The sequence below is a fragment of the Stomoxys calcitrans genome, chromosome 2 (assembly GCF_963082655.1).
Source record: "Stomoxys calcitrans chromosome 2, idStoCalc2.1, whole genome shotgun sequence".
NCBI lineage: Eukaryota > Metazoa > Arthropoda > Insecta > Diptera > Muscidae > Stomoxys > Stomoxys calcitrans.
In genome coordinates this window covers 138327559-138353293 of record NC_081553.1, presented here as the reverse complement: position 1 = coordinate 138353293, position 25735 = coordinate 138327559, and the positions used below count along the sequence as shown (strand labels likewise).

At 41.6% G+C, this 25735-nt stretch overlaps 1 protein-coding gene across 5 annotated transcripts in view; it reads right to left on the bottom strand.

The window, feature by feature from the left end:
• LOC106092763 (plasma membrane calcium-transporting ATPase 1) overlaps positions 1–25735 on the bottom strand; it is an 85454-nt gene that overhangs the window by 25237 nt on the left and 34482 nt on the right. For all 5 annotated transcript variants that reach the window (XM_059362178.1, XM_059362179.1, XM_059362182.1 and 2 more), the window contains 8 exons: positions 20695–21053; positions 20394–20636; positions 20080–20321; positions 19573–20017; positions 10922–11009; positions 10533–10846; positions 10213–10411; positions 9856–10067 (listed from right to left, as the gene is read on the bottom strand). In XM_059362178.1, the coding sequence (XP_059218161.1) occupies positions 9856–10067; positions 10213–10411; positions 10533–10846; positions 10922–11009; positions 19573–20017; positions 20080–20321; positions 20394–20636; positions 20695–21053 (2102 nt within the window). The remainder of the gene's footprint in view (positions 1–9855; positions 10068–10212; positions 10412–10532; positions 10847–10921; positions 11010–19572; positions 20018–20079; positions 20322–20393; positions 20637–20694; positions 21054–25735) is intronic.

The following is a 25735-nucleotide window of genomic DNA, read 5'->3' as shown; positions in this document are numbered from 1 at the left end:
GCCCGGGAGCCGATTAAAGGGCCTTCAAAGTTGGTCACTTCTACCCTACAAAATTTTATTTCGACTGTCCAAAGCTACAAAAACAAGATTTTGTATGCGAAATATATTTTTTAGTGTCCAAGAAATTCGACTATTTTTTTTTTCAATTTTCGTAGTCTTTTAATTTTGTTGTTTGTGAAAGCATTTCATAATTTGCAAGCATTTTTGTAACCGATTTTCAATTTTTCAACTGAATGGATAATCATCACTTATGACTGAAGTAACGGATATTGTAATATAATATTAAGACATTTTGGCTAATACTTTAATATATATAAGGACTTGCTTTATAACAAAATATCAGAGCTGAAATCAAAGTATTAAATTTTGGCCGGATTATTTAGGTAAAAAACAAAATGTGCCCAAAATGTACACATTTTTGAAAACAAAAATTTAAATCGAAGATACACAAATTGCCAATATTGGGGAAAGATGCTTGCACAATCGGCATTTTTCAGCAAAATGGCTGTAGAGACCTCATTCCTTAAATGGCGCAAAGTTGTTTGCATGTATTTACGTACCATCTGGGTAACAAAAATATATTACTCAGCTTTGCTTTTTAAGAAATCGAGGGGCGTTTCCAGTTTTTTCGTAAAAAATGCCAATATTGTACTCTACATATATCCTACTAGAGTTAACACAAATTATTAAAAGGTCATTAAAAACTGGCTCTAGGGCCCTGAAATATTGCATATAATGCATATAACCATATAAAATTTTGAGAAGATATTTTTATCCATTCACAAATAGTTGACTTATTTTCACTAATTATTTTCTATCCCACTGTGAGACGTGTGGTTCCAGGTCACAATCGGAACACACATCCTGCACGTTGGCATCAATAAAGTTTAGAAAATCTCGATTTTTTGGCTATTTGGCGACTTTGGAAACTTTAGCCATATCTCTGAAACGGCTAAAGCTATTTGCTATTTACATCAAATTAAAGGTCATTCTCTTTTTAACATTTTATGCTCAATAACGAAGAACGTAAGTAGTACTGAATTCGTGCAAGATAACCCTAGTGCTGATAGTCTGTCGTTTTTTGTAATTAAGGTAGAGATCGCATTTATTATCAAATCAGCACGAAAATTTGCATATATTAATTACAAAAAACGACAGACTGACTATAAGGGTTACCTAGCACGTTTTTAGGGTCATTGGCTTCATTATGTCGAATTCGGTACTAAAGGCGATTTTTTAAGAGCTATAAAAAAAACACATAAAATTCAGAAAAATTCATGAAATCTTCATTTGAATCGATAGTACGGTCCATTTAATTTAATGTCCAAATCAGCAATTCTGCTTATTTACGTACCCATTGAGCCAAAAATGAACTTCGTCGATGGAATGGAAGAAGCGCGCGATGAACTTTCTTAACAGAGCGCATTTTGATAACGAAATTGCAAGCGTTGTTCGTTTGTGATGGTTTAATTATAGACCAAACTGAAGATGTTTGACAGTGAAACAAACACGAAACGTGCGTGAGCTGAATAAAAAATCACCCTTTACATACGTTCTTCGTTATTGAACATAATTCTTTAATTTGATGTATGACACGGGCAAATAGCTTTAGCCGTTTCAGAGATATGGGTCGCCGAAGTCCCTAAAGTCGCCAAATAGTCAAAAAATCAAAATTTTCACATCTTCCAATTGTGCTCACATTTTGGGAATCTCAAAATTTTAAAAATGGAACAATTTGGGAGGTTTCCACCAAGATTTTTTTTAAATCCACCCTATTACATACCTCACTCTTGGAAATTTGCGATTATTATACATTTGTCTAATCCAGGGAAAAGCAAGATGCACTTTTCCGTATATAGACCTATTTCACTGCTGCCGTGGATAATATATTTTATTTATTAATTTCAATATAATACAAAAAGCCATACAAGGCAAGCTACCTGAGTAAAAGTATCTATACGATATGAAAACAGTAAAAAATAATATCTAAATAAAAAATTTATGGATAGCAAAAAATTTATGGTACACAAAAAATATATTTATGAAAATAACTGAAGTATAAACGTATATACAAATATAATTAATACAATATATACACAACATACAACAATAATACAAACGTATATATAAATATAAACAAATATATTTATATAAACAAATATGCCAGCAATTTGTCTTCGTTTGTAAACTTCCTTAAATTAATTGCCCTAAATCAAGTTGCTTTCAAAACAAATCGACTTCTCTCTTTGGCACATTCTGCCAAAAACCATGCATGCATCTTAGCTATTGATTTTCAAAAAGCATTTGACCGCTTGGCATTCACATTATTTTGGAATCTGTACAAGCATGGGGAGTTGGACGCAAAATATTAAACATTATCAAATCAAAAAATTATTGCAGGAAGGAACAATTGGTAAAACTAAAAAAAAATTATACCTCGGTGCAATATCATTATGAATGTATATGTCTGCTAAAAGCCATACTCACACATTCAGCTTGACTTACCTTCTGAAAACGTAAGTACTGAGCAAACTTGAATACGGGCTATTCTTATTTGGAAACAACCCAAAAACTTCCCTGCGTCAAATAATCTGCCTATATAATAACAGTATTCGGGGCATTATCTACGCCTTTCGTACGACACTCATTACAACCTTACTTCTTGAGTCTGGGCTACCGTATTTGGATGAAAAGTTTTTAGATTCCAGAAATAGAATTCTACCAAGAGTCTTGTTTTTGTAACGATAGCATTACCGATAATGATATATCTAAAGTTATAATTGCAAAAAGGAAGCCAAGATTGTCGCCAGTCGTACATAACTGTCTTAAAATAGTGTGTTGAGCTTTAGAGAGAAGTTACGCAAATTCCGTCTAAAATATCCTGTTTGGATGTATTCGGAACAAAGCTGCAATCTCTCTCCTTCAGACTTTATCAAAAACAATATTGTGAATGAAATTTTTACCAGCTTCATAAATAATTCGTCTCTCAACATACTGACTAGCAGCTTTTATATACAGACGCTTCCAAGAACGATGATAACACCTCTTATGAAATTGTTGATAAGCTTGGAAATATACTAGAGGTAAAATCCTTAAACAACTACTCATCAATATTTACGGCAGAAGCTTCGGGCATTTTGCATGCAATTGACCATGCCAGAGGTGCTAAAAAGAAGATTATAATTTTTTCTGACAGCTTGTCAGTTTTGAAAGCCGTCACCAATACCTCAAACTGCCTCTGGTCATCGATTAATAAGTTAAATATGGGTGCTCTACACCGCTGATAACAGATCTTATAATTGAAAGAATAGATTTAAAAAGGGTTATAACATGGCTATAACTTCTAAAACAATCCAACAATCGCAAGCTATTTAAACATTATCACTACAGAGCAATAAATTCCAGCAACGAAACCTCAACTTGCCCCACAAATATTGACATCGTCTTCGGATGGGTCATACCAACGAAACTCATCGACACCTGCAATCCCCCATCTCTAAAACACTTCTCAGAAACATGCGTTTCTCTTACTCAATATCAACGTACAATTCCTCATAACAAAGGCCTGGGCATCTTTAGGAACCCGTATATTGAAAGCATCAACAAGCACCCCCTAAGTAAATTTTTTTTAATGATAATTTTTTTTATAAGAAATTAAAGTTATCAAATTTTTTTTATTTATTTTTTTATTAATCTATAGCTTTTTTATTGAAAATCAAAAACAAATATAAGCGGACAGAACTAAAGCACCCCCAATTTAAGCTACAACAAAAAAATATATGGAAATCAATGTTTCCTTACGAAGCCTTTATTGTGGATGACACAGGCACATCTTTGAGGCATTAAAGATATTAAATTATTAATTATATCAAAATTGATAGAGATAACTCTTTGAAATTTAAAATGTCTAGAGCTGAGGTGTTATCGAAATCATGTGTAAAATTTCCCCAGGTGGTCCGGGCTGCCAAATCTTCATTTGTGGTCCGATTTCCAAAATTCTTTTTTTTGCTGTATAGTGCTCAAAAATATTTTAGTTATACATTATCTCCACTGGTTTCGATTAATTTTTATTTTTAGGTATTTTTGCCGAGATTGGCATCGTATTTTGCATAAAATTTCGAGTAAAAAATTTCGCAGATAAAAGTGACCTTAAAAATTAATTTCTGCTCAATTTTTTTTACAAAAATCATTTGCAAAATCGGCATTTTTAAGTAAATAGCCTATTGACTACTGGAGGCTACAAATATGGTTTGGTCCAAATATTGGGTTGCTCAAAAAGTAATTGCGGATTTTTCGGTCGGCCAAATGAAGTTGATGATGACCAAATCAAAGCATTAATCGAATTGGATCGTCATGTAACTGAGCGTGAGATAGGAGAGAAGTTAAATATACCAAAATCAACCGTTCATTATCACATAAAAAGTCTTGGACTGGTGAAAAAGCTTGATATTTGGGTACCACATGCATTGAAAGAAATTCATTTAACAAATCGAAGAATCAACGCTTGTGATATGCACCTTAAACGCAATGAATTCGATCCGTTTTTAAAACGAATCATAACTGGAGATGAAAAATGGATTGTTTACAACAACGTTAGTCGAAAAAAATCATGGTCCAAGCATGGTGAACCAGCTCAAACCACTTCAAAGGCTGATATCCACCAAAAGAAGGTTATGCTGTCTGTTTGGTGGGATTGGAAGGGGTGTGAATACAAATTGAATACAGCCATCAAGGAAAAGCGACCAGAATTGGTCAATCGTAAAGGTGTCATATTCCACCAGGACAACGTTAGACCGCACACATCTTTGTTCACTCGCCAAAAACTGAGTGAGCTTGGCTGGGAACTTTTGATGCATCCACCATATAGCCCTGACCTTGCACCATCATTACTATCAATCCCATGGCAGCCGGTTGTACGCACCGGATTGACCCGATGGAATCTTCATCGGCAAGGGCTGCCGCCTCAGTGTACGTGTTCGTCTTTTTTCGTCATGGGAGAGGCACATCCCGGAGTGCCTTCTCCGTATGCTTCTGGTCCGTGCCGGGATTGAAAAGAACCCCGGACCCTGGTTCTGTTCCGTTTGCCAGAACCGCCTTCATCATCGGTCAGTGTCGGTGAGGTGTAACCGGTGCTTGGAGTGGGTACATTTCCGTTCTTGCTCTGGCCTAACTTCGCTACGGGAGTATAGTCATACTGGCTATGTCGCTAGGTGCTGTGCGAACATAGCCAGCAGTGGGTCACAAGCGTCGCCGTCGTCGCCTTCGGCGTCCTCGTCGTCGGACTATGTAACCCCCCGACCTCTCCCGTACCGCAATTTATGCAACGACAGCACCCTAGCCCTACTATTGCCAGGCCAGTGTCGGGAAATGTATCGTTCTTGCAGTTAAACTGCAATGGACTGCGAGGCAAGATTGATGAGATTGTAGATTTTATGAGTCGGAAGAGCATATCGGTCGCAGCGATCCAGGAGACAAAGCTGACTAACACCTGCAGCTTGCACAGTTGTCACGGCTACAATGTGCTACGTAAGGATCGCTCAAGGAATGGAGGTGGGGGATTGGCCTTCGTTATACACCATTCCGTGCAGTATAGACCTATCTCGCCTGCGCTTGACGCTAGTGACCCATACATGGAATGTATGGGGGCAGCAGTCAGGTCTGGTACTGCCGAGATAGAGATATACAACGTGTATATACCGCCGGTTGGTAGCTGTGTCCCGATTAATGGCCAGGCCTACAGCCCCGACATAAGTGGGTTGCTATCTGGCCATAGTCGTCTGGTTCTGGGGGATTTTAATGCACATCACTCGTCATGGCATTCTCCCCTAGGTAACGACCAGCGTGGCATAGCTTTGGCAGAGCAGATAGATAGCTCCACGTTTTGCACGGTGAATGAGGATGCCCCCACTAGGATTACGAGGAGGTGCAGCAGCTCGCCAGACATCTCAATCGCATCCCCTGATCTCCTGAGTGACGTATCCTGGCAAGCCGTCATCTCTTTGGGGTCAGACCACCTCCCCATAATCCTCACCATCGACCGACCACCCGACTTCATAACCTCTGAGCGCCGGACGTTCATCAATTACAAGAAGGCCAATTGGACTGGCTTCAGAGAGTATACCAATCGCCGCTTCAATGAACTGCCACCCCCCTCTGATGTGCTTGTGGCCGAGAGGAAATTCCGAGACATCATCAACGCAGCAGCCGCTCGCTTTATACCAGCCGGTCGAATACCGCAAGTGCGACCCAATTTCCCGGCGCAAGCAGTGGTACTCGCAGACGAGCGTGATGGGATTCGTGCTATGGACCCCGCTAACCCCAGAATCAGCGAGCTGAATCTGGAAATAAACAGGGTAGTCAACGAACATAAGCGGAATTTGTGGCTGGAACACTTGGAGCAATGTAACTTAGGCACCGGTGCAGGCAAACTGTGGGCCACTGTTAAGTCTCTCTCGAACCCCGGTAGACGGGACGACAGGACCTCAGTCACTTTTGGCGAGTTAACCGTGACTGATCCGAAGAGATGCGCCAGGTTGTTCAACCGTCAATTTATTGTGCATCCCGAGAGAGACAGGGCAAGGAGGAGAGCCATTCGCCGTATTCGTGGTCTCCGAGCCGATGAACAGCCATCACAATTTACCGTGGGCGAAGTTACAAATATCATCCGTGGCGCCAAATCTTCCAAGGCGTTGGGCCCCGACGGAATCTCTACATTGATGCTGAAGAATCTGGATTTACCTGGAGTTGAGTACCTTACCACTGTCCTTAACCTGTCATTGAACACTCTTATAGTTCCCGATGTCTGGAAAATGGGCAGAGTGATCCCGCTACAGAAGCCTGGTAAAGACCCGAGTTTGGGGGAGTCGTAAAGACCGATCTCCCTTCTCTCACCAGTGGCAAAGACGCTTGAGGCATTACTCCTCCCGAGCCTCGTAGGAGAATTTCCATTCGCCGAGCATCAACATGGATTTCGGAGACTGCACAGCACAACAACAGCTTTGCATGCCATCACCACACACATTTGCCGTGGCTTCAATCAACCCAGGCCATGTGATAGGACGGTCCTCGTGGCACTGGACCTATCGAAGGCATTCGACACGGTCAGCCATGCCAAATTATTTGAGGACATCGCCAACACGTCCCTCCAGCCAGGCCTGAAACGTTGGGTCGCGAATTATCTGTGTGGCCGCCAGTCATTTGTGGAATTTAGGGATAAGAAGTCAAAACACCGTAGAGTGAAACAGGGAGTTCCCCAAGGTGGGGTGATATCTCCGGCTCTGTTTAACCTCTACCTATCCTCCATCCCACCTCCTCCAGACGGCATAGAGATCGTATCATATGCAGACGACTGTATGATCATGGCATCAGGCCCCCCACCCATTGATGACATCTGCGATAGGTTGAACGTCTACCTTAACGAGCTTGCCTCATATTTCGCTGCAAGAAATCTGAAGATATCCGCCACCAAATCTTCAGCCACACTGTTCACTACAAATACGCGTGAGGTGAATTGTGAGCTGACTGTGATGGTCGATGGAAAAATGATTCCGACCATCCAGTGTCCCAAAATACTTGGCGTCACATTTGACAGCTCCTACACTTTCTCCCCACATGCCACAGCAATCTGCAATAAAGTCAAAAGTAGAAACAAGGTCCTCAAGTCACTCGCTGGCAGCACTTAGGGTGCAGACAAAGAAACCTTGTTGACCACGTACAAAGCAATTGGCCGGTCTGTGGTAAGTTATGCAGCGCCAGTGTGGTCACGTCTACTCTGTGACACGCAGTGGAATAATATTCAGATCTGTCAGAATGCCGCCCTCCGAACTGCGACGGGCTGTCTCCTTAGTTCTCATGTGGACCACCTCCATCAGGAGACAAAGATCCTACCAGTGCGAAGACATAACTACATGCTGTCTAAGCAATACCTTTTGGGCTGTTATCGCAGAAATCATCCAAATCATCATCTTGTGGATAGATACCCACCGCCCAGAAGCCTTAAGGTAGATCTACACGATCTAGAGCGTGAGGTCCAGCGCTACAAGAGAGAACCTCTAGATCAAGCGGCATATCAAGCGGGTCTGAACAACATTCATGCAGACACGGTAGCAGACGCGTTAATTGGCTACCGGGTGAATGTAGTCCTTGGAGAACGACCGCCACCCATTGCACCCGAAGAAATCGACCTCCCCCGGCAAACCAGAGTGGTTCTGGCTCAATTACGTTCCGGCAGATGCAGCCGCCTCAATTCCTACAGAGCTAGGATTGATGCCGACGTGCAAGATATATGTCCCGATTGTAACCAGGGACCGCACGATACACGTCACCTGTTTAACTGCCCGGCCAGACCCACTCGACTCAGACGCAGATCCCTGTGGACGCACCTCATCTTAGTCGCGGAGTTCCTGGGTCTTGACACTCAACAGAATCAAGCAGACGAAAGATAGTACACAATAAACTGCTACAACAACAACAACAACAACAACCATTTATTTCGATCTTTGCAGAACTCCTTAAGTGGTAAAACTTTCGGCAATGATGAGGCTATAAAATCGCACTTGGTTCAGTTTTTTGCAGATAAAGGCCAAAAGTTCTATGAGCGTGGAATACTAAATTTGCCAGGAAGATGGCAAAAGGTTATCGAACAAAATGGCAATTATATATTTGATTAAAGTTCATTCTAAGTTTTATTAAAAATGCATTTACTTTCTTTAAAAAAATCCGCAATTACTTTTTAGGCAACCCAATATTTTTGCATGTATTTAGGAGACAAGAAGAATCTTGAAAACCGGACCGCAGCCGAACAAGTATTCGAAATACCGAGGTGTCCTACTTTCGAAATCTGCCAAGAGAAGAGGCTTCCGGACTACTAGGAGCCTTGAAATGCACAAGATTTCCATAATACCTCGGCTCTAGCCGTTCCATATTTCAAAAAGTTTTTGTCTATCTGTTCTCAAATGACATATTTTTTACTAATTTTTTTCGATTCTATCCTACTGTGTTTATTTGACGATTAGATAGTCTTTAACGAAAACAGCTGATTTTAGTGATGTCAATTGTCGTTTAAAGTGGCTACTAAATACCAAATTCGTTACTTTTCTGTTATCGCTTATTGACTAAACGATTTCGCTAAAACAAACTCTTCCCGTATAAGAAAAATGCTTTCGTTGCTTGTGTGGCACATAGCGCCGACATGTTGTATGTAAACACTGTCCAGATCAATACTGTTCATCTCTGACCATTTTGCTTGCCACCAAGATGGAAATGGGCCTCATTTGCGAACTTTGATTTTTCCCCATTTTTGCAGTGAATTATAATAATTTCAATGCGTTTTCAATCCAAAGAACCGATCGCCGCCGGAACCGGATGGCCATAGATTATTTAAAGGCCTCAATCACTCGCCTTGTCATATCGAACATCATAGACACTCAGTATTTGTGCAAGAGCCGGTGTCACCCGGCCCCTCACTGAGACTCTCAGCTCGATACCGCTGAGTGTCTGTGGCTGCCGTTGCAGCTACTCCGTATGTAGTATTCCACAATCTGCAATCTGTGGACGCGCCCGGTAGCTCGCAGCTAAGCTTCTCGTAACAGCAATCAACACCACACAGATCGGACCTCAATGTTCCAGCCTGTGTGGTGCTCACAGCTATCCCGTGTCGGGTAATAATGACGTAGTTTCTACTTGTTAAAAGTCAATGAATAAAAGCTTCAAAAGTGACAGCTACCGAAATACCGAGTGATTGAAAATAACACCTCTTGGTTATAGAAAACTCTTTTTAAAACTATCTCATGTCATGAATACGGGTAAACTTATAAAACCACTCTATATAACTTTACTTAAATAGGGTATACTCACTTGAGAAATCATGGTGAAAATCCAAATTGTATAAAATATTGGATTGGTAAAAATACCTTCCACGACATTTCGTTGACCGTGTATTTTACGGGCATTGATTTCGTTAAACATTATCATCATAACAAATGCATTGAAAATAATTGTAAAATGCTGTGTTGGACCCGCATTTAAATCTTGCCCACGACCAGACTCAATATCCAGAATCACATCGCCTGAAATTAGAAGTTTAACGGAAATTGTGATTACGGTTGAGAGATAGGAATTTGTCAGTATCGAGGTTGGTGTGTATGAAAATATTAGGATGAAGGGGAAAACAAGTGGCTTCTTTGTGTGTATGTGTGTGTGTGGGTCACTCACCGGCAAACAAAAGGCCAAATATTATAATCAATTGATAGAAGGCTTGGCCCAAGATATTTTTCATCATAGTTGGTGAAATCAATGGTTTTGTACGTCCATAGGGCTTGCGTAGCAACAAATCGGGAGTCGGCAATTCCGTGGCCAGTGCCAGAGAGGCCAAAGTATCCATAATTAAATTCACCCATAACATTTGTACAGCCTTTAGTTTGCAATTGGAATGGAAAATTCATTAGAAATATATCGTTATTGTGATAAACATTTTCATTTAATTTAATTAAATTGTAATGGCGCAGTTAAATTTAATTTTTAAATTAGCTTACCTTTAGCGGAGAGTCTTGGACCGCACAGGCACCAATAAACGCCACAACTACAGCTACAACATTGACTGTAAGTTGAAACTGCAAGAATTTGGCAATGGAATCGTATACATTACGACCCCACATTACTGCCTTGACAATACTGCTGAAGTTATCATCGGTCAAAATAATATCGGAAGCCTCCTTAGCGACATCAGTACCAGCAATTCCCATAGCAAATCCAACATCCGCCTTTTTTAAGGCAGGACCATCGTTAGTACCATCGCCAGTAACTGCCACAACTTCACGGCTGTCACTTACTGTACTATCAATTATTCCTAACACATTATTCAATTTGAGCAAGTATTAATTATTAAAAACATAACATAATTATTTGAAATGAATAAACGAACCTTTTACCAATGTATATTTGTCTGTAGGTGAAGATCGAGCCAAAACGCGTAACCTTGGCCACACCTTGTCAAGCAAATGCTGTTGAACCTGTGGCAAATAATATTAAATATTAAATGCAAAGTTTATCTTAAGCAAGCAAAAATAATTTATCATATCTTCAACCATGGATCGTGTATGCCTAGTTTTATGGACGAGTTCTATTCACAAGTATATACCAAAAGCTTTACTAATTTCGGATACGATTTGCATCCCCTAGGTTCTTAAGATCCCGGCCGATACGGTATGACTATGAGCACCACACAGGCTGGAACTTTGAGCTCCGACTTGTGTGGTGCCCATCGTTATCACGGGAAGCTTAGCTGAAAGCTACCGGGCGCGTCCACAGGTTGCGGATGGTGGAAAGCTCTGTTTTTATGCGGAGTAGCTGCAAGTGCGGCCGCGGGCAGTCAGCGATTTTCGAGAGGAGAGTCTCAGTGAGGAGTCAGGTGGCACTGGCTCTTAACTAAATACTGAGTGCCAATGATACTCGAGATGACAAGGCTAGTTATTGGCGGACAATGGACAATGATTTGCGGATCTGCACCTGGAATGTCCGCACTCTTTATACAGAAGGTGCAGTATACGCGCTGGCGGATGTATTAGAGAAGTACAAGGCAGACATAACCGCCTTACAGGAAGTGCGATGGACTGGGAATGGCGTCACTACAACACCAAACGGTGACGAACTATACTATAGCTGCCATAACACGAGGCATGAATTTGGCTGCGGATTTGTGGTTAGTCGAAGACTGAAACACCTAGGCTCCAGCTTTACTCCGGTGGATGAGAGACTAGCCACAATCCGCATAAAAGCCAAATTCTTCAACATCAGTCTTATTAGTGCCCATGCCCCGACGGAAGACAAAGACGAGCAGACCAAGGATATTTTTTACGAGCGTCTAGAGAGAGAATATGACCGCTGCCCCGCCCATGACATTAAAATCGTTCTGGGAGATTTTAATGCGAAAATAGGGAAGGAAGACATTTTTGGTCCAACAGTCGGAAAGTTTAGCCTCCACGAGATAACGTCCAGTAATGGGTTGAGGCTGATAGCACCAGATTTCAACATAAAAATATCCACAAAGCCACATGGCTGTCACCCGATCAAAACACGAGAAACCAAATTGATCACGTTGTGATAGATGGAAGGGATTCATCCATCGTGTTAGATGTACGATCGGTCCGTGGAGCGAATATAGATTCGGATCATTACCTTGTTGCAGCAAAGGTTCGCACCCGTTTGAACATGACGAGGAAAGTATGATCTGACACTGCACGGAAGCTGGACATTGAAAAGCTGCAGACACAACAAATGGCAGCGGCATACTCCACTCGACTGACCCAACTGCTTGATGAAAGCACTCCTTGTTCCGATGATATAATGGCGCAGTGGCAAACTATAGCCCACTCCATGAAAAAAAACCCATGGTTCGACCAAGAGTGTCGAGATGCTACTGAAGCCAAGAATGCGGCATATAGAGCAACCCTACAATCAGTAGCAACGCGCCAGATGAAGGAGAGGTATCGGGAGAAAAGGAGAGAGGAGAAACGTCTATTTCGCAGAAAGAAAAAGGAAATGGAAAGACGTGAGTGCGAGCGAATTGAGATGTACAGGAGTCAGAATGAAGTCCGGAAATTCTACCAAAGAATTAAACACCAAACCGATGGCTTTGGTGCAGGCACATCCTCCTGCAGAGACAAAGAAGGAAATCTGGTAACTGACACAGACAACATGCTGAGGATATGGAAAGAACATTTTACCCAACTGCTAGTGTCCGATGTTGGTAGCGAAGAGTATACCGCAGAACCAATCCCTGATGATGGTATAGAATGTTTACCTCCTAGTCAGAATGAGGTCCAAGTAGCAGTAACCCGACTAAAGAGCAACAAGGCAGCAGGAGCCGACGGGTTACCCGCTGAACTATTTAAGACCGGAGGCGACACGCTGATAAGGCGTATGCATCAGCTTATCTGCGCAATCTGGCTAGAAGAACGCATACCCGATGATTGGAAAGGAGACAAGACGGAATGTGCCAACTACAGAGGAATAAGTCTCCTCCCCATCGCATACAAGATACTCTCGAGCGTACTGTGTGAAAGATTAAAACCTAAAGTCAATGAGATATTTGGGCCCTATCAATGCGGCTTTAGACCTGGTAAATCCACCCTAGACCAGATATTCACACTGCGCCAAATCCTGGAAAAGACCCGAGAAGGACAAATCAACACCTACCACCTCTTTGTTGACTACAAAGCCGCCTTCGATACTCCTTTAAGTTCAAAGGTATTTCAAGCCTTGTCTGAGTTTGGTATCCCTGCAAAATTAATAAGACTCTGCAGGATGAAACTTGCTGATACGCGTTCCTCAGTACGATTGGGAAAGAATCTCTCCGAACCATTTAATACCAAACGAGGTTTCAGACAAGGAGACAGCCTCTCGTGTGATCTCTTTAATATCCTGCTGGAGAAGATTATACGAAATGCAGAAGTGAATAGATATGGCACACTAATCACAAGAGAGCACGTGCTACTTCCCTATGCCGACGATATCGATATCATAGGTCGATCACCGGAAGTAGTAACTGCAGCCTTTGAAAGAATTGAAAGAGAGTCAGTGAAAATGGGTCTGGCAGTAAATGGAGATAAGACGAAATGGATGGTCTCCACTCCCAAAAAGCCTTGTACAACCGAGCAGATAAAGAACATGGAGAAAGTTGGGAACCACGACTTTGAGATAGTCAGTAACTTTATCTACCTCGGCACCGCCGTAACCGAAACGATGACACCAGTTTTGAGATAAAGCGATGAATAATACTGGCAAACAGATGCTACTTTGGACTAAGTAAGCAGTTTAGAAACAAGGCCATCTCTCGACAGACGAAGACTACACTTTACAAGACACTGATACTACCCGTGCTGTTATATGGTTCTGAAGCATGGGTACTTGTGAAAGCAGATGAGGCAGTGCTTGGAATATTTGAGAGAAAGATTCTTCGTAAAATATATGGACCAGTTTGCGTTAACGGAGAATATAGGCGACGTATGAACCACGAGCTGTATGAGCTGTATGACGACGATAGCATAGTTACACGCATCAAAATACAACGGCTGCGTTGGCTAGGTCATGTTGTCAGAATTGATGAAGAAGCTCCAGCAAAGAAGTCTTTTGAAGGCAAACACGGTGGTACACGCAAACCGGGAAGACCAAAAGCCCGATGGAAAGATCAAGTTGTGGGAGACACCTCGAAACTTGGTGTCAGAGATTTTAGAATGAGCGCAGAAGATCGAGACGCTTGGAACGCTATTCTACGTTCGGCTAGTGAAGAAATATTCTGTCATAGCCAATTAAAGTAAGTAAGGAAACAGCAAAAGCTTTCAAAATATACATTATCAATATAGTCGAATTGACAAAGTTCACATTTGAGATGCACGTGAAACACCTGTTTGGGGATCAATTTTAAAGTAGTTGGTTCTCAAATTTCCAAAAATATTTTAACAAAATACGTAATATGGATCATAGTACACATGGCTACAGAATGAATTTATTTCCTCTTTTTGATATATTTTTGATATTTCTCATTTTTTTGTATTCCCACATAATAAGACAACAAAGATGGGCCCTAATTAAAAGGACTATTCTCGATAGGCTACTTTTATAATATCAATAAATAAATATTTGAGTTCAGGTAATCTTTGATGTATACGAAAAGCAAATAAATAAAATAAATCCAAAATTGTTGTGAATACAGTCGAATCCACTTAGTTGGGGGCAGCAAAATACAAGAAATTTGTTTCAGTTAATCGATGTTTTCAATTATGCAAAGTCCCGATAATTGAAATACGTTTCAATTAACCGAAGTTTGTAGAATTAAGAATATTTTATATTGGCAGAAATTAATAAGTACATTTTTATAACTCCAGATCTTTTATGAGGAATAGATGCTGTGAAGCTAGTTAGAAACTAGAGCAATTAGACAAATCGTGACATTGACCAAACACAAGAATTTTACAATTAATGTTTTCAATGATATATTTGAATTGCGACTTTTTTGGCGATCCTCGTCAAGCTCCAGTAGGTCAACAAGCTCGTTCCGGTCCAAAGGACCGATCGCCGCGGGAACATGGTTATTGGAAGCCATTGATTATTTTAATGCGCCAATAAATCGCCTTGTCATATCGAGCATCATGTTGTTGTTGTTGTGGTAACCACATTTTCATGTGGAGGTGGCGATCCTCGCCAAGCTCCTGTAGGTGAAAAAGACCGTTCCGGTCCAAAGGACCGATCGCCGTGAGAACATGGTGGCCATTGGTTATTTAAAGGCTCAGCAGTTGTTGCTGAACACTTGCCTAAAGAACTATCGACCACATGGATAAAGTCTGGCGGATTGCAGGAGACAGAAAATCCCCCTGCCACAATCGAAACAGGAGGGGATGACATCGAAACGGGACCCGACAAGCCCTGTGTGGGTGGGTCACAAAGATGGACTGGGCTCAAGGTGTGCGCCAGCGGAGAAGAACGGAACTCAGAAAGTATTTCGACAGCAGCAGCTAGTGAAGCATCTAAGGAGGAATCGTCCACACTGCAAGTGTCCAGTGTCCTGAGGAAGAGTGGTTCCACAGCTTTCTCACCTGCCCCTGGATGCGTACGGAAGCTGAACATGACAAGTTCTAACGAATCTTGTGAGGATGAACTTCTGGAGAAATCAGAAGGCGAGGCTAACGCAACAGTGAAGGAAGTTCTGAATCCTGACTATGGTCCGGTTTCTACAGATAAATCTCCACCATTGGCCGCTTCGGCGGCACTAAAGGTCCTCCTGATGGCATGGGGATTTGTCGTGGTTCTTATCCAGGGTGTGTGGAGGAATGGTTCGTAGACTAAGAATTCCGGGATTTAGACTTCTCAAGGGTACGGGGAATGGGAGACACAGAGCCGTCGCTAAGCACTGAAGATTTTGTAGCAGCTAGCCTTGAAATAGACGAGTCTCTTATCTGGCTGGCTTCCCTATATATGGCACACGATTCATAGATGCCACCTTCAAACCTTACGTCGCTGGTTGAAGCCGCTTCTGTAGGGAAGAAGGGCCTCATTGTAGAAAGTGATGCTAATGCACATAACCAAAGTTTGGATGTCAACGAAAGGGGTGAGCTGCTTATTGAATATATTATAAGTTGCAAGATGGCGATTTGTAATAAAGGAGATAAAGCGAGGATCGGAGGATATAAGTGGAAGGATATGCGACTGGAAAATGTTGGATGACCACATCTTCTCTGATCATCGTTATATTATTTTCAGCCTTGGAGAACATACCGCAGAAGTGGTCCCTCGGCTAAACAGAAGAAAGGCGGATTAGAATAAATTTCAGCACAAATTCTGCACGTCTATCCTTTCTAGACCAGAAAAGGAAGTGGAAACTACGGGGTATGTAGACATAGTGGTCAAGCAGATCACGAAGGCCTTGAATGATACGCTTGTGTCAACATTCCCTAGTGCCAAGCCAAGGGGCAAACAGCGACCGCCATGGTGGACCACAGAGCTAGTTGATCTGAGGAAGGACTGCAGAAAAACCTTCAACACAGCAAAAGCCTAAAGAGCACCACACGACTGGGACATCTATAAGGCGGAGCTAAAAAATATAAGGGCGAGCTGAGAAAGGCTCAGAACAGCTCCGTGGAGGATACATCTGAGCCCTCTAGGCTAAGGAAGATTCTATCCTCGGGACCTATTACGGTGGGGTATATTCAGAAGTCAGAGAATGTATAGACAATCAATGTCTAGTGAGGAAACACTAGAACTTCTCGGGAAGTTCTCCAACGGACAACGTGGCGCAAGAAGAGGTTGTCACTGATATGCATTCATCGGTGTCCATTAGGGAAATTGTGTCTGAGCCGAAAATCCTTTGGGCGATAAGAAGTTTCGACTCCTTTAAGTCGCCAGGCACTGATGATGGACCAATGGTTACAAGCTGTGTCTGATAGACTGGTTCTCTGCTTTAGGGAAATATACTCTGCTTGTATCAGAATGTCATATATACCTGTGGGATGGAGGGACACGAAGGTCATTTTCATTCCGAAATCAAGAAAACACAAATCAATACCACACGAAGGCGAAAGATGTTCGTCCTATTCCTGTCTGTCATCTTTTATGCTGAAGACTCTTGAGAGGTTGATAGTAACATATCTTAGGGCAAAGATCCCTGGAGATCGCCTGTCGCGACAGCAGCATGCATATAGTAAAGGCAAATCCACTGAAACAGCCCTTCACGACCTAGTCGGCTACATAAAGGATTCTCTCGCTGTCAAGGAATATACAATGGTAGCATTTCTTGACTTTGAAGGTGCTTGTAATAATGTAAAACTGACGTCAATCATGAAGGAGTTACAGTTTCTGGACAGGATATTGAACTTCAAATACAACATTTTGGAAAGGGCAAGAAAGGCAACTTTTGCCCTATACACCTGTAAGAGAGCCATTGGCAAAAGTTGGGGATTTAAACCGCGTGTCATGCATTGGGTATATACCGCAGTTGTTAGACCTATAATGCTATATGGTGTTCTGGTGGACGGCGCTTCCACCTTCCAAGTCCACCAACTAATAAATACTTAACCGGATCCAAGGGATGGCTTGTTTGTGCATCACAGCCGCACTGAGGACGACACCATCAGATGCACTGAACTTAATGCTATATCTTGTGCCTCTGGACATTGTGGCTAGACAAACTGCAGCGACCACTGCCGTGAGGTTAAGCTAGCTTTCTCATTGGTCATGTGGCGGCTACGGACACTATGTCATTCCGATGTTCCAGGCAGTGTAGATTACACCGGTTCAACGGTAGGAAATAGAAGGCATCTTTCTTCTTCTGTTCCTGTGGTATCACAATGGACGAAAACGTCTAAGTGAGTCAGATAGCAGACTCCCACTTAAACCTAACCTTACCTAACTATCAAAGGCATTCAGTATTAAAGAATGAGCCGGAGCCACTCGACCTCTCACTGAAACTCTCCGCTCGTTAGCGACTGCAATTACAGCTACTTCGTGTGCAGCATTCTACTATACGCAACCTATGGACGCGCCCTAAGCTTCCCTTGATAACGAATAACACCACACAGATTGGAGTTTCCAGCCTGTGTGGTGCTCATTGTTATCCCATTTTTATATAACAAAGTTCCTTTATAATTGTTTATATTATAGCTACATAAGTACAGTTCGTGTTGCAAATATTTGTTTTTATTTTTAATTAATCAATAAAACTCCTTCAGTGGGATATACATTGATAAGCAAAAAATTTAATCACCCTTATTCCCGTTGTCAAAGGCAAAATCGACAGTGGTCGTAGTCGAAGGCGAATTTCGCATTTCGTGGTATTCCGTAACTATTCGCCTTCGACAGTTCCATAATAAAAAAATATTGTGGTAAATAAAAATAAATAAAAGTAGGCTCCATACTCGTGTGCAAACAGTCGCAATGTAATTTAGAATGCATTTAACTTATATATGAGCGTTTTCGTCAAATTTGACAGTCGAATTCGACTTACGGAATACCAAAAATATTAACGAATTTTAGTCTTCGAAAACCATAATACCATTTTATAAAGATTTCGACATTCGACTACGACATCTCCAACCGGAATAAGGGAGAATAAAAAGCATATTGCCAGGGGGACTCAATACGAAAAATTTTTCAAATAAATTTAACTTAATAAAACCTAGTATGTGTTATGACTGAATCAATATATGGCATTAAAATACAACAACAGTGACTCTAGCTGTAGGATCTAAAGTCCTCAACTCCATCCAAATCAACTAAATGCTCATCTCTTACTACTACTACTACAACTAATAATGTTTTTGTAGTCACATTTTCATGTGGAGGTGGCGATCCTCGTCAAGCCCCTGAAGATGGGCAAGCCCGTTCCGATCCAAAGGTCCGATCGCCGTGGGAACAGGATGGCCATTAGTTATTTAAAGGCGCCAATAACCCGCCTTATCATATCGAGCATCATAGGCACTCCGTATTTGTGCAAGAGCGGGTGCCGTCCGGCCTCTCACTGAGACTCTCCGCACGATACCGCTAATTGTCCGCGGCTGCCGTTGCATCCGCTCCGTATGGAGCATTCCACTATCCGCAACCTATGGACGAACCCAGTAGCTTGCAGCTAAGCTTCTCGTGGTGCTCACAGCTATCCCATGTTAGGCTACTAATAATACCAATCACATGGCAGCCGGTTGTACGCACAGAATTGACCCGATGGAATCCTGCATCGGCAAAGGCTCCCGCCTCGGTGTACAACACACTGCTACAAAAACAACTAATAATAATAATACTTTGGACCTCGTGTCGGCATTGGTTCTCGTTAACCAAGCGCCATAATATTTCATATTTTGCATATTGGAATCGAAAGGAAAAAATGGAGGATATGTGTTTCGCTATCTATAAAAAAAGCGCAGGGCAGTCTAATATATGTACAGTGAGTATCAAAATAAAGTGTACAAAAGCATTTCTACAGCTGTACCAATTGTGAAATCTTGAAAAATTTGAAATTTGCATATTATCTGCTATTGTTCATTATTAACCGAATGGAATTGATTTAATACAAACATTATTTTTTCTTACATCACCATTGTTGTCCCGAATGCGCCTATTGAATTCTCGTCCCTCCAAAATAAGAAAATCGTCAGTGGGTTTCAAAATACCGCATTTGGTGGCAATTGACCTCGCTGTATTAACGTTATCACCAGTAACCATTCGCACTGTGATACCAGCACGTTGACATTTTCGTATAGCTTCGGGTACCTCAGGTCGCACGGGATCTTCAATACCCACTACACACAAACATGTTAGATTCGACATAATGTTCTCTTCATCATCCCAATTGGGCTCTTCATCAATGTGCACCTCATTGGGTCCAGCTTGACCTGGTACAAAATCACGATATGCTACAGAAATGGTACGCAAACCATCACATGCCATCGGTTCAATTACTTCGCGTATGAGGCGTTCTTGCATATCACGAGTGAATTTTTCCAAAACTCCATCATGTCCATATATGAAGGCACATCTAGAAAAAAAGGGATATATTGTTAAAATAATCAAAGATTTTTCTTCAAGTCAAAATATTACTTCTTCAACATGATTTCCGAAGCACCTTTACTATAGAGACGATACCCACCATCGGGCCTTGGAATAACAGTGCCCATGCTCTTGCGAACGGAATTAAAAGTGTATACACGTGTAAATTTGTCCTCGGTTATTTCGTCACGAATTTTTTGATATTTCACACCAAGTCCCTGCACAAAACCCAAAAGAGCACACTCTGTTTTGTTACCCACTTGAATAGGCAAATCCTCAGGATTTGCTCCAGGCTGGAAAAATGAAAAAAGACAAAAATTTAATAAATAAAACGAAGCTTGGTAATATCTAACGATAACACTTACCAATATATTTGAAGTATATGCGGAATTTACTGAAATACCTTGGGTAATGAGAGTGGCTACATTTTTAGGAATATCATTGAGACGAGGTAAAACTTTACACAATTTTTCGCAAATATAAGATTGAACCACGGTCATGCGATTTGTTGTCAACGTTCCAGTTTTGTCCGAACAGATGGCAGTGGCATTGCCCATGGTTTCGCATGCATCCAAATGGCGCACCAAGTTATTATCTTTCATCATTTTCTAATAAAAAAGAAAAATATTTAACATGAAATTTACTAAATAAAAACTGCTCGTTTACCTTTACGGAATAAGCTAATGAGAGCGTCACGGCTAAGGGCAATCCTTCGGGTACAGCTACAACAAGCACAGTGACACCAATAATCAAGTGCTTGACAAAATGATTTGCATAGGTATTTTTCCACGGTTTCTCGTCAATGACAAACGTCTTAATGCAAAATTGAATAATCAATATTATCACGGTTATTACGGCTATTGTTGAACCAGCATAACCAATTTGTATAGCCAACTTCGTAAGCTTAGCTTGTAAAACAGACTTCTCTTTCTTTTGCCCAGCATCTGGAGCGGCACCTGAAGATGAGGCATGCACATGGTTACCGTCTGAATCAGATTTTATACCTTCGGAACCGCCTTTATGTTCTGAAGAGCAAAAAAAAAATATATATATGAAATGAGAATATCGTATATGAAAAAAAAAATCGATTAAGAAAATTTGTTGTTTTGGTTGTGGGTTCTGATCTGACTCTGAAACTGAGTTATAACTGTTTTTATAAAATCGAGTTTATGTGTCGTATTCACCGTCATTACGCGAAGCTCAACTGAGGGCTAGTGGGCGTGTTCACAGTTTGCCGATAGTGGAATGCTTCGTATACGGAGTAGCTGCAATGGCAGTCTCAGACAATCAGCGGTATCGAGTGAAGAATCTCGGAGAAAGGCCTATGATGCTCGGTATAAAAAGGCGAGTTATTGCCGCCTTTAAATAACCCATAACATACGGATCGGAACAATTTGGTACAGCTATAGAGCATGAAGAGGATCGCTACCTCTACATACAAATGTGGCTACAACAACAACAAGGATGCTAGCAGCTTCGGCGGTAAAAACTAGAAACATTAGATATACTTTTGATTGAAAGAGGGGAAAAAAAGTCTTTAAATTCGGGCAGGAAGAGCCGTTGATAACTCAATATCTATAATTAATGCGATTGTCGTAAGGATCTTTCGTAATAATCTATTAGAGGATTCTTTGACACAGTCTAAATGTGAGAATAATCCATACTCAATGTATAAGGTCTTCGTAGTGCGATAGGCATAGAAACTAGCCTTTGTGCAGTCATTATGTATGGAATTAATGCATTTCAGTGTAAATGAAGCTCTATCATAGAGAAAGAGACCATAATCGATTTTGTTCATTACTAAAATTTTGACAAAATAAAAAAGAGTGTTGATACTCGTAAGTGCATAACTTCTGCTAGAGAGGTATCTTAATAAATTAAGTTTTGGTGTAAGTTTGTCCATAACGTCCATAACACTGTTCAATTAAATTAAGTTTTGGTGTAAATTATGCCAAGACGAGTTATTGGTGGCTTTAAATAACCAATGGCTATAACGTTCCCAAATAACCAATGTCCATAACGTTGCTCAGTCATTTATTGTTGAAATTTGCTCTCGGAATACATGATTTGTACGGCCTTTGTTTTATTTGTACTGAGAAACTACTGGTCATTAGCATAGAGGCAATGGTAAATGCTTAGGAATGCTCTGATTATATCGCTGAATTCGCTACTGAAAGGAAGCAAGAAGGAGGATTTGAAAGAGTGTAACCGATAATGGTAAGCCCTGTAGAGTTCCATTTTTTAAAGGTACGCCCAGAAAGGAAGGCGTTTTTTATTTAGCTATCTAGATGGACGAGGACATCGGAACATCCCCGGTTTGATTTGAAAACCACCTTGCTGGTATCTAAAATTTATTTTGCATGCAATCCGGTTCGCTAAAATATATTAGAAAGGCAAGATATGGGTCCTTTAAAATGTGGTTTCGCTTTTATTCGGCATAATATGTCTGATTTCTACGAATGCAATATGGTTTCTGTCTATTATATGATTGCACAATTTGATTAGTTAAATTTTTTTTTGCTTTAGACTATAATTCATAAAGTTTAGTTGATCATCAGATGATTGCCCATAATATAATTAAATTTTCATATATTTTTCGTAAATTTCTACATGGATTCCCGAAACATTGGTCTACAGTAACGAATCTTTTATAATTAACTACGATTGTGAATAAAGGATTAGAAGTCGATGTGTGACTGATTGTATTTATACGGCTGATACACGTTCATCAGTAGGTTAGGTTAGGTTGAAAAGAGGGTGCAGATATTAATCCGCCCCGTGCCACTTTGAACATACACCTAAGCCAGTAATCGGCTTGCTGTGCGCCCTAAAAACCATAAAGTAACCTCTTAAAAGAAAATTTTCAGTTAGGAATTCCGTGCTACTTACAAAATAATTAATTGTTTTCAATACCACTCCTCTAAGTTGGTTCATGTCTGTTAGACTCGAAAGCCGGGCAATGACAAAGGAAATGCTCCAACGTCTCATCATCTTCCCCGCATGTCCTACACATGCTATCACTTGCCGCAAAGATTTTACATAAGTGAGCTCGTAGTCCTGTGTCCCGTTATAATACCAATAGCTATGCTGACCTCCTTCTTGCTTCCTTTCAGTAATAACCTCGACTTCTCACGATCTGGATCCCCCCATAGGATTTTCGCCGTCCTACCGACCGTCTTAAGTCTCATAGCCGCAGTGGCTGCCTCACACTTAATCTGTATGTCAAATGGTCGGATATCTAGAATAGTCTTCAGTGCCCTAGTGGGCGTGGTCCTCATCGCTCCGCATATGCCAAGACAACATGTTCTCTGAACCTGTTGTATGGTCCTTATGTTGCACTTTTTTTCCATAGCAGTCCACCAAACTACTGGGGCGTAAGTAAGTATTGGTGTAATCACGCTCCTGTAGAGCCAGTGGACTATCCTCGGATTCAGACCCCATTTCAAGCCTACGGCCCGTTTACAGTGTCCAAAATCTGTGAGCCTTCTCACTACGCTCCTGAATGTGACACTTCCAATTCAGTTTCCTGTCCAAGATCACATCTAAGTATTTGACCTTGTCGGATATCGAAATCATCTTATTAAGGAAACGTGGTGCGTTAAATTGGCCCACCTTCGTCTTCCTCGTGTACAGGCATATTTCTGTCTTCTCTGGGTTAACATTGAGGCCTCTGCGTCTAGCCCAGTCATATGCCATATGCAAGAACCTTTCAGTCTTTTACATAGCTCGTTCGGATCCTTACCCCTTAGAAGTATTATAACATCGTCTGCATAGCAGACGGGTTCAAATCCCTCCTCAGTCAGCATCCGTAAAAGGTCATTTATGGTGGTCACCCATAGGAGTGGCGATAAAATGCCCCCCTGTGGCGTGCCCTGTGCCACTTTCCCTTATATTTATGTCTTGGGACACACAATTTATCCACCTGGTCCTTAGCATGTGGTTTATCCAGTCTCTAAGGACCGGGGTCCACCCGGTACTGGTCTAAGGATTGGATCAGTGCGTCGGTCCGCACATTGTTAAGAGCCCCTTCGATGTTAATGCATACCGCAGGTACGATTTGGCATCGAAGGATTCTTCTATTTTTTGCACAACCTCATGCAGGGCAGTCTGCACCGACCCTCCCTTGACACAGGCATGCTATTAGTAAGTATTTGAGCAGTTCGATGTGCTATTCTTTATCATGGTATCCACAATACCTTCCATGGTTTTGAGAAGAAAGTACGTAAGCCTTATGGGTCTGTAGGCCTTTGGTGTCGCATAACTTGCCTTGCCCGGCATGGGTATAAACTGATGTTTATACCCATGCCTCCTGCCAGGCTTACGGCGTATATGCAAGTCCTAGGCACGCTGTGAAAATATTGGCCAGATGAGGCGCCAGATAGTCTGCTTCTTTCTGTAGTAACGCCGGAAATATTCCATCAGGTCCGGTTGATTTAATTGGTTTGAAGCTCCTCAAGGATTCCTTCACCATAAATTCCGTTATTATAAACCTTCGATCAACGTCATTATCCAAGATTCCGGTGTCTCCGTGAGTCCCGTCGTCCCGTCGAAAATGGGTTTTCCACAGGATACGACGTTAAAAAGTATGCGGACCTCTTTCCCAATATTGCGAATCTCCCCGGTCATCCAGGGTTTTTCTTGGGCTGATTTTCTTTTCCAAAGAGGACAACTATCTTCGAACGACCCCACCAGTGCAGTCGTAATCCTGTTGACGTTTTCGTCAATTTCTTCTATGCTTGGATAATCTAAATTATCTTGCCCGAGTCTTCTTCTGAGTAGCCTTCCAAATTTTGTCCAGTTGGTTTTCAACTTATTCCGGAACCTTATCGGATTCGGCGCTGGCCGTGATATTCTAAACCTAATGTAGCGATGGTCAAAGAAAGAGTGTTCCATGGAGACCCTCCAATCCTGAACCTCATCGATTAGATTTTCCGAACATATTGTCACATCTAATACCTCCTCCCTAATCGTATTAACAAAGGTAGCGGTATTACCAATATTAAGTGTTATTAGGTCGTTAGTATTCAACAACTCTGCCAGGGCTTGGCCCCGCTTATTAGTGTTGGACTACCCCACGAAATGTGGTGAGAGTTCGCATCGCACCCTATTAGTACCTCGTTTCCTGTCTGTTTTGCTTTCCTCACCAACCTTTGCAGTTCCGACGTGGGTGGCGGTGTCGGAGAGTCGAAAGGCAGATAAAGTGATGCTAGGTATGCTCCACCGTCACCCACAGTTGCATCCGACGTTAACAACTCTTGGGAAAATATATAACTCAAATTTTATGACAAATAACGTTTGTTCCGGGTCGTCCATGGCTCCTGAATTAAGGCAATATGAATCTTGCCCTCGCTGATTTTCTCCATCAGAGCGTGTGTAGCAGTTTCGCTCCGGCGGAGGTTTATCTGGATTACCTCAATCATTGGTCTCCAGTAAATGGGCATCTTGGAAGTAGGTGGTGATCTCATCGTCTTCTCCCTGTTCTTTAGACTGCTTTGACTTTCCTGTCACTGTACTGTCTGATGACATCGTTTTAGGTTCTTTGCCCATCCTAGTCTTCCGACTCTTTGTAAAGTCGGTAATGGTTCCATCGTCGGGTCCCTTTTCGTTAAGTTGTATTAGGTTTCCATTCCCTGTACTGCCTAATGCTTCAATACTATGATAGCCGTCCAAATCTTAAGTAAATGGGCTTCTTGGGAGAAGATGATGG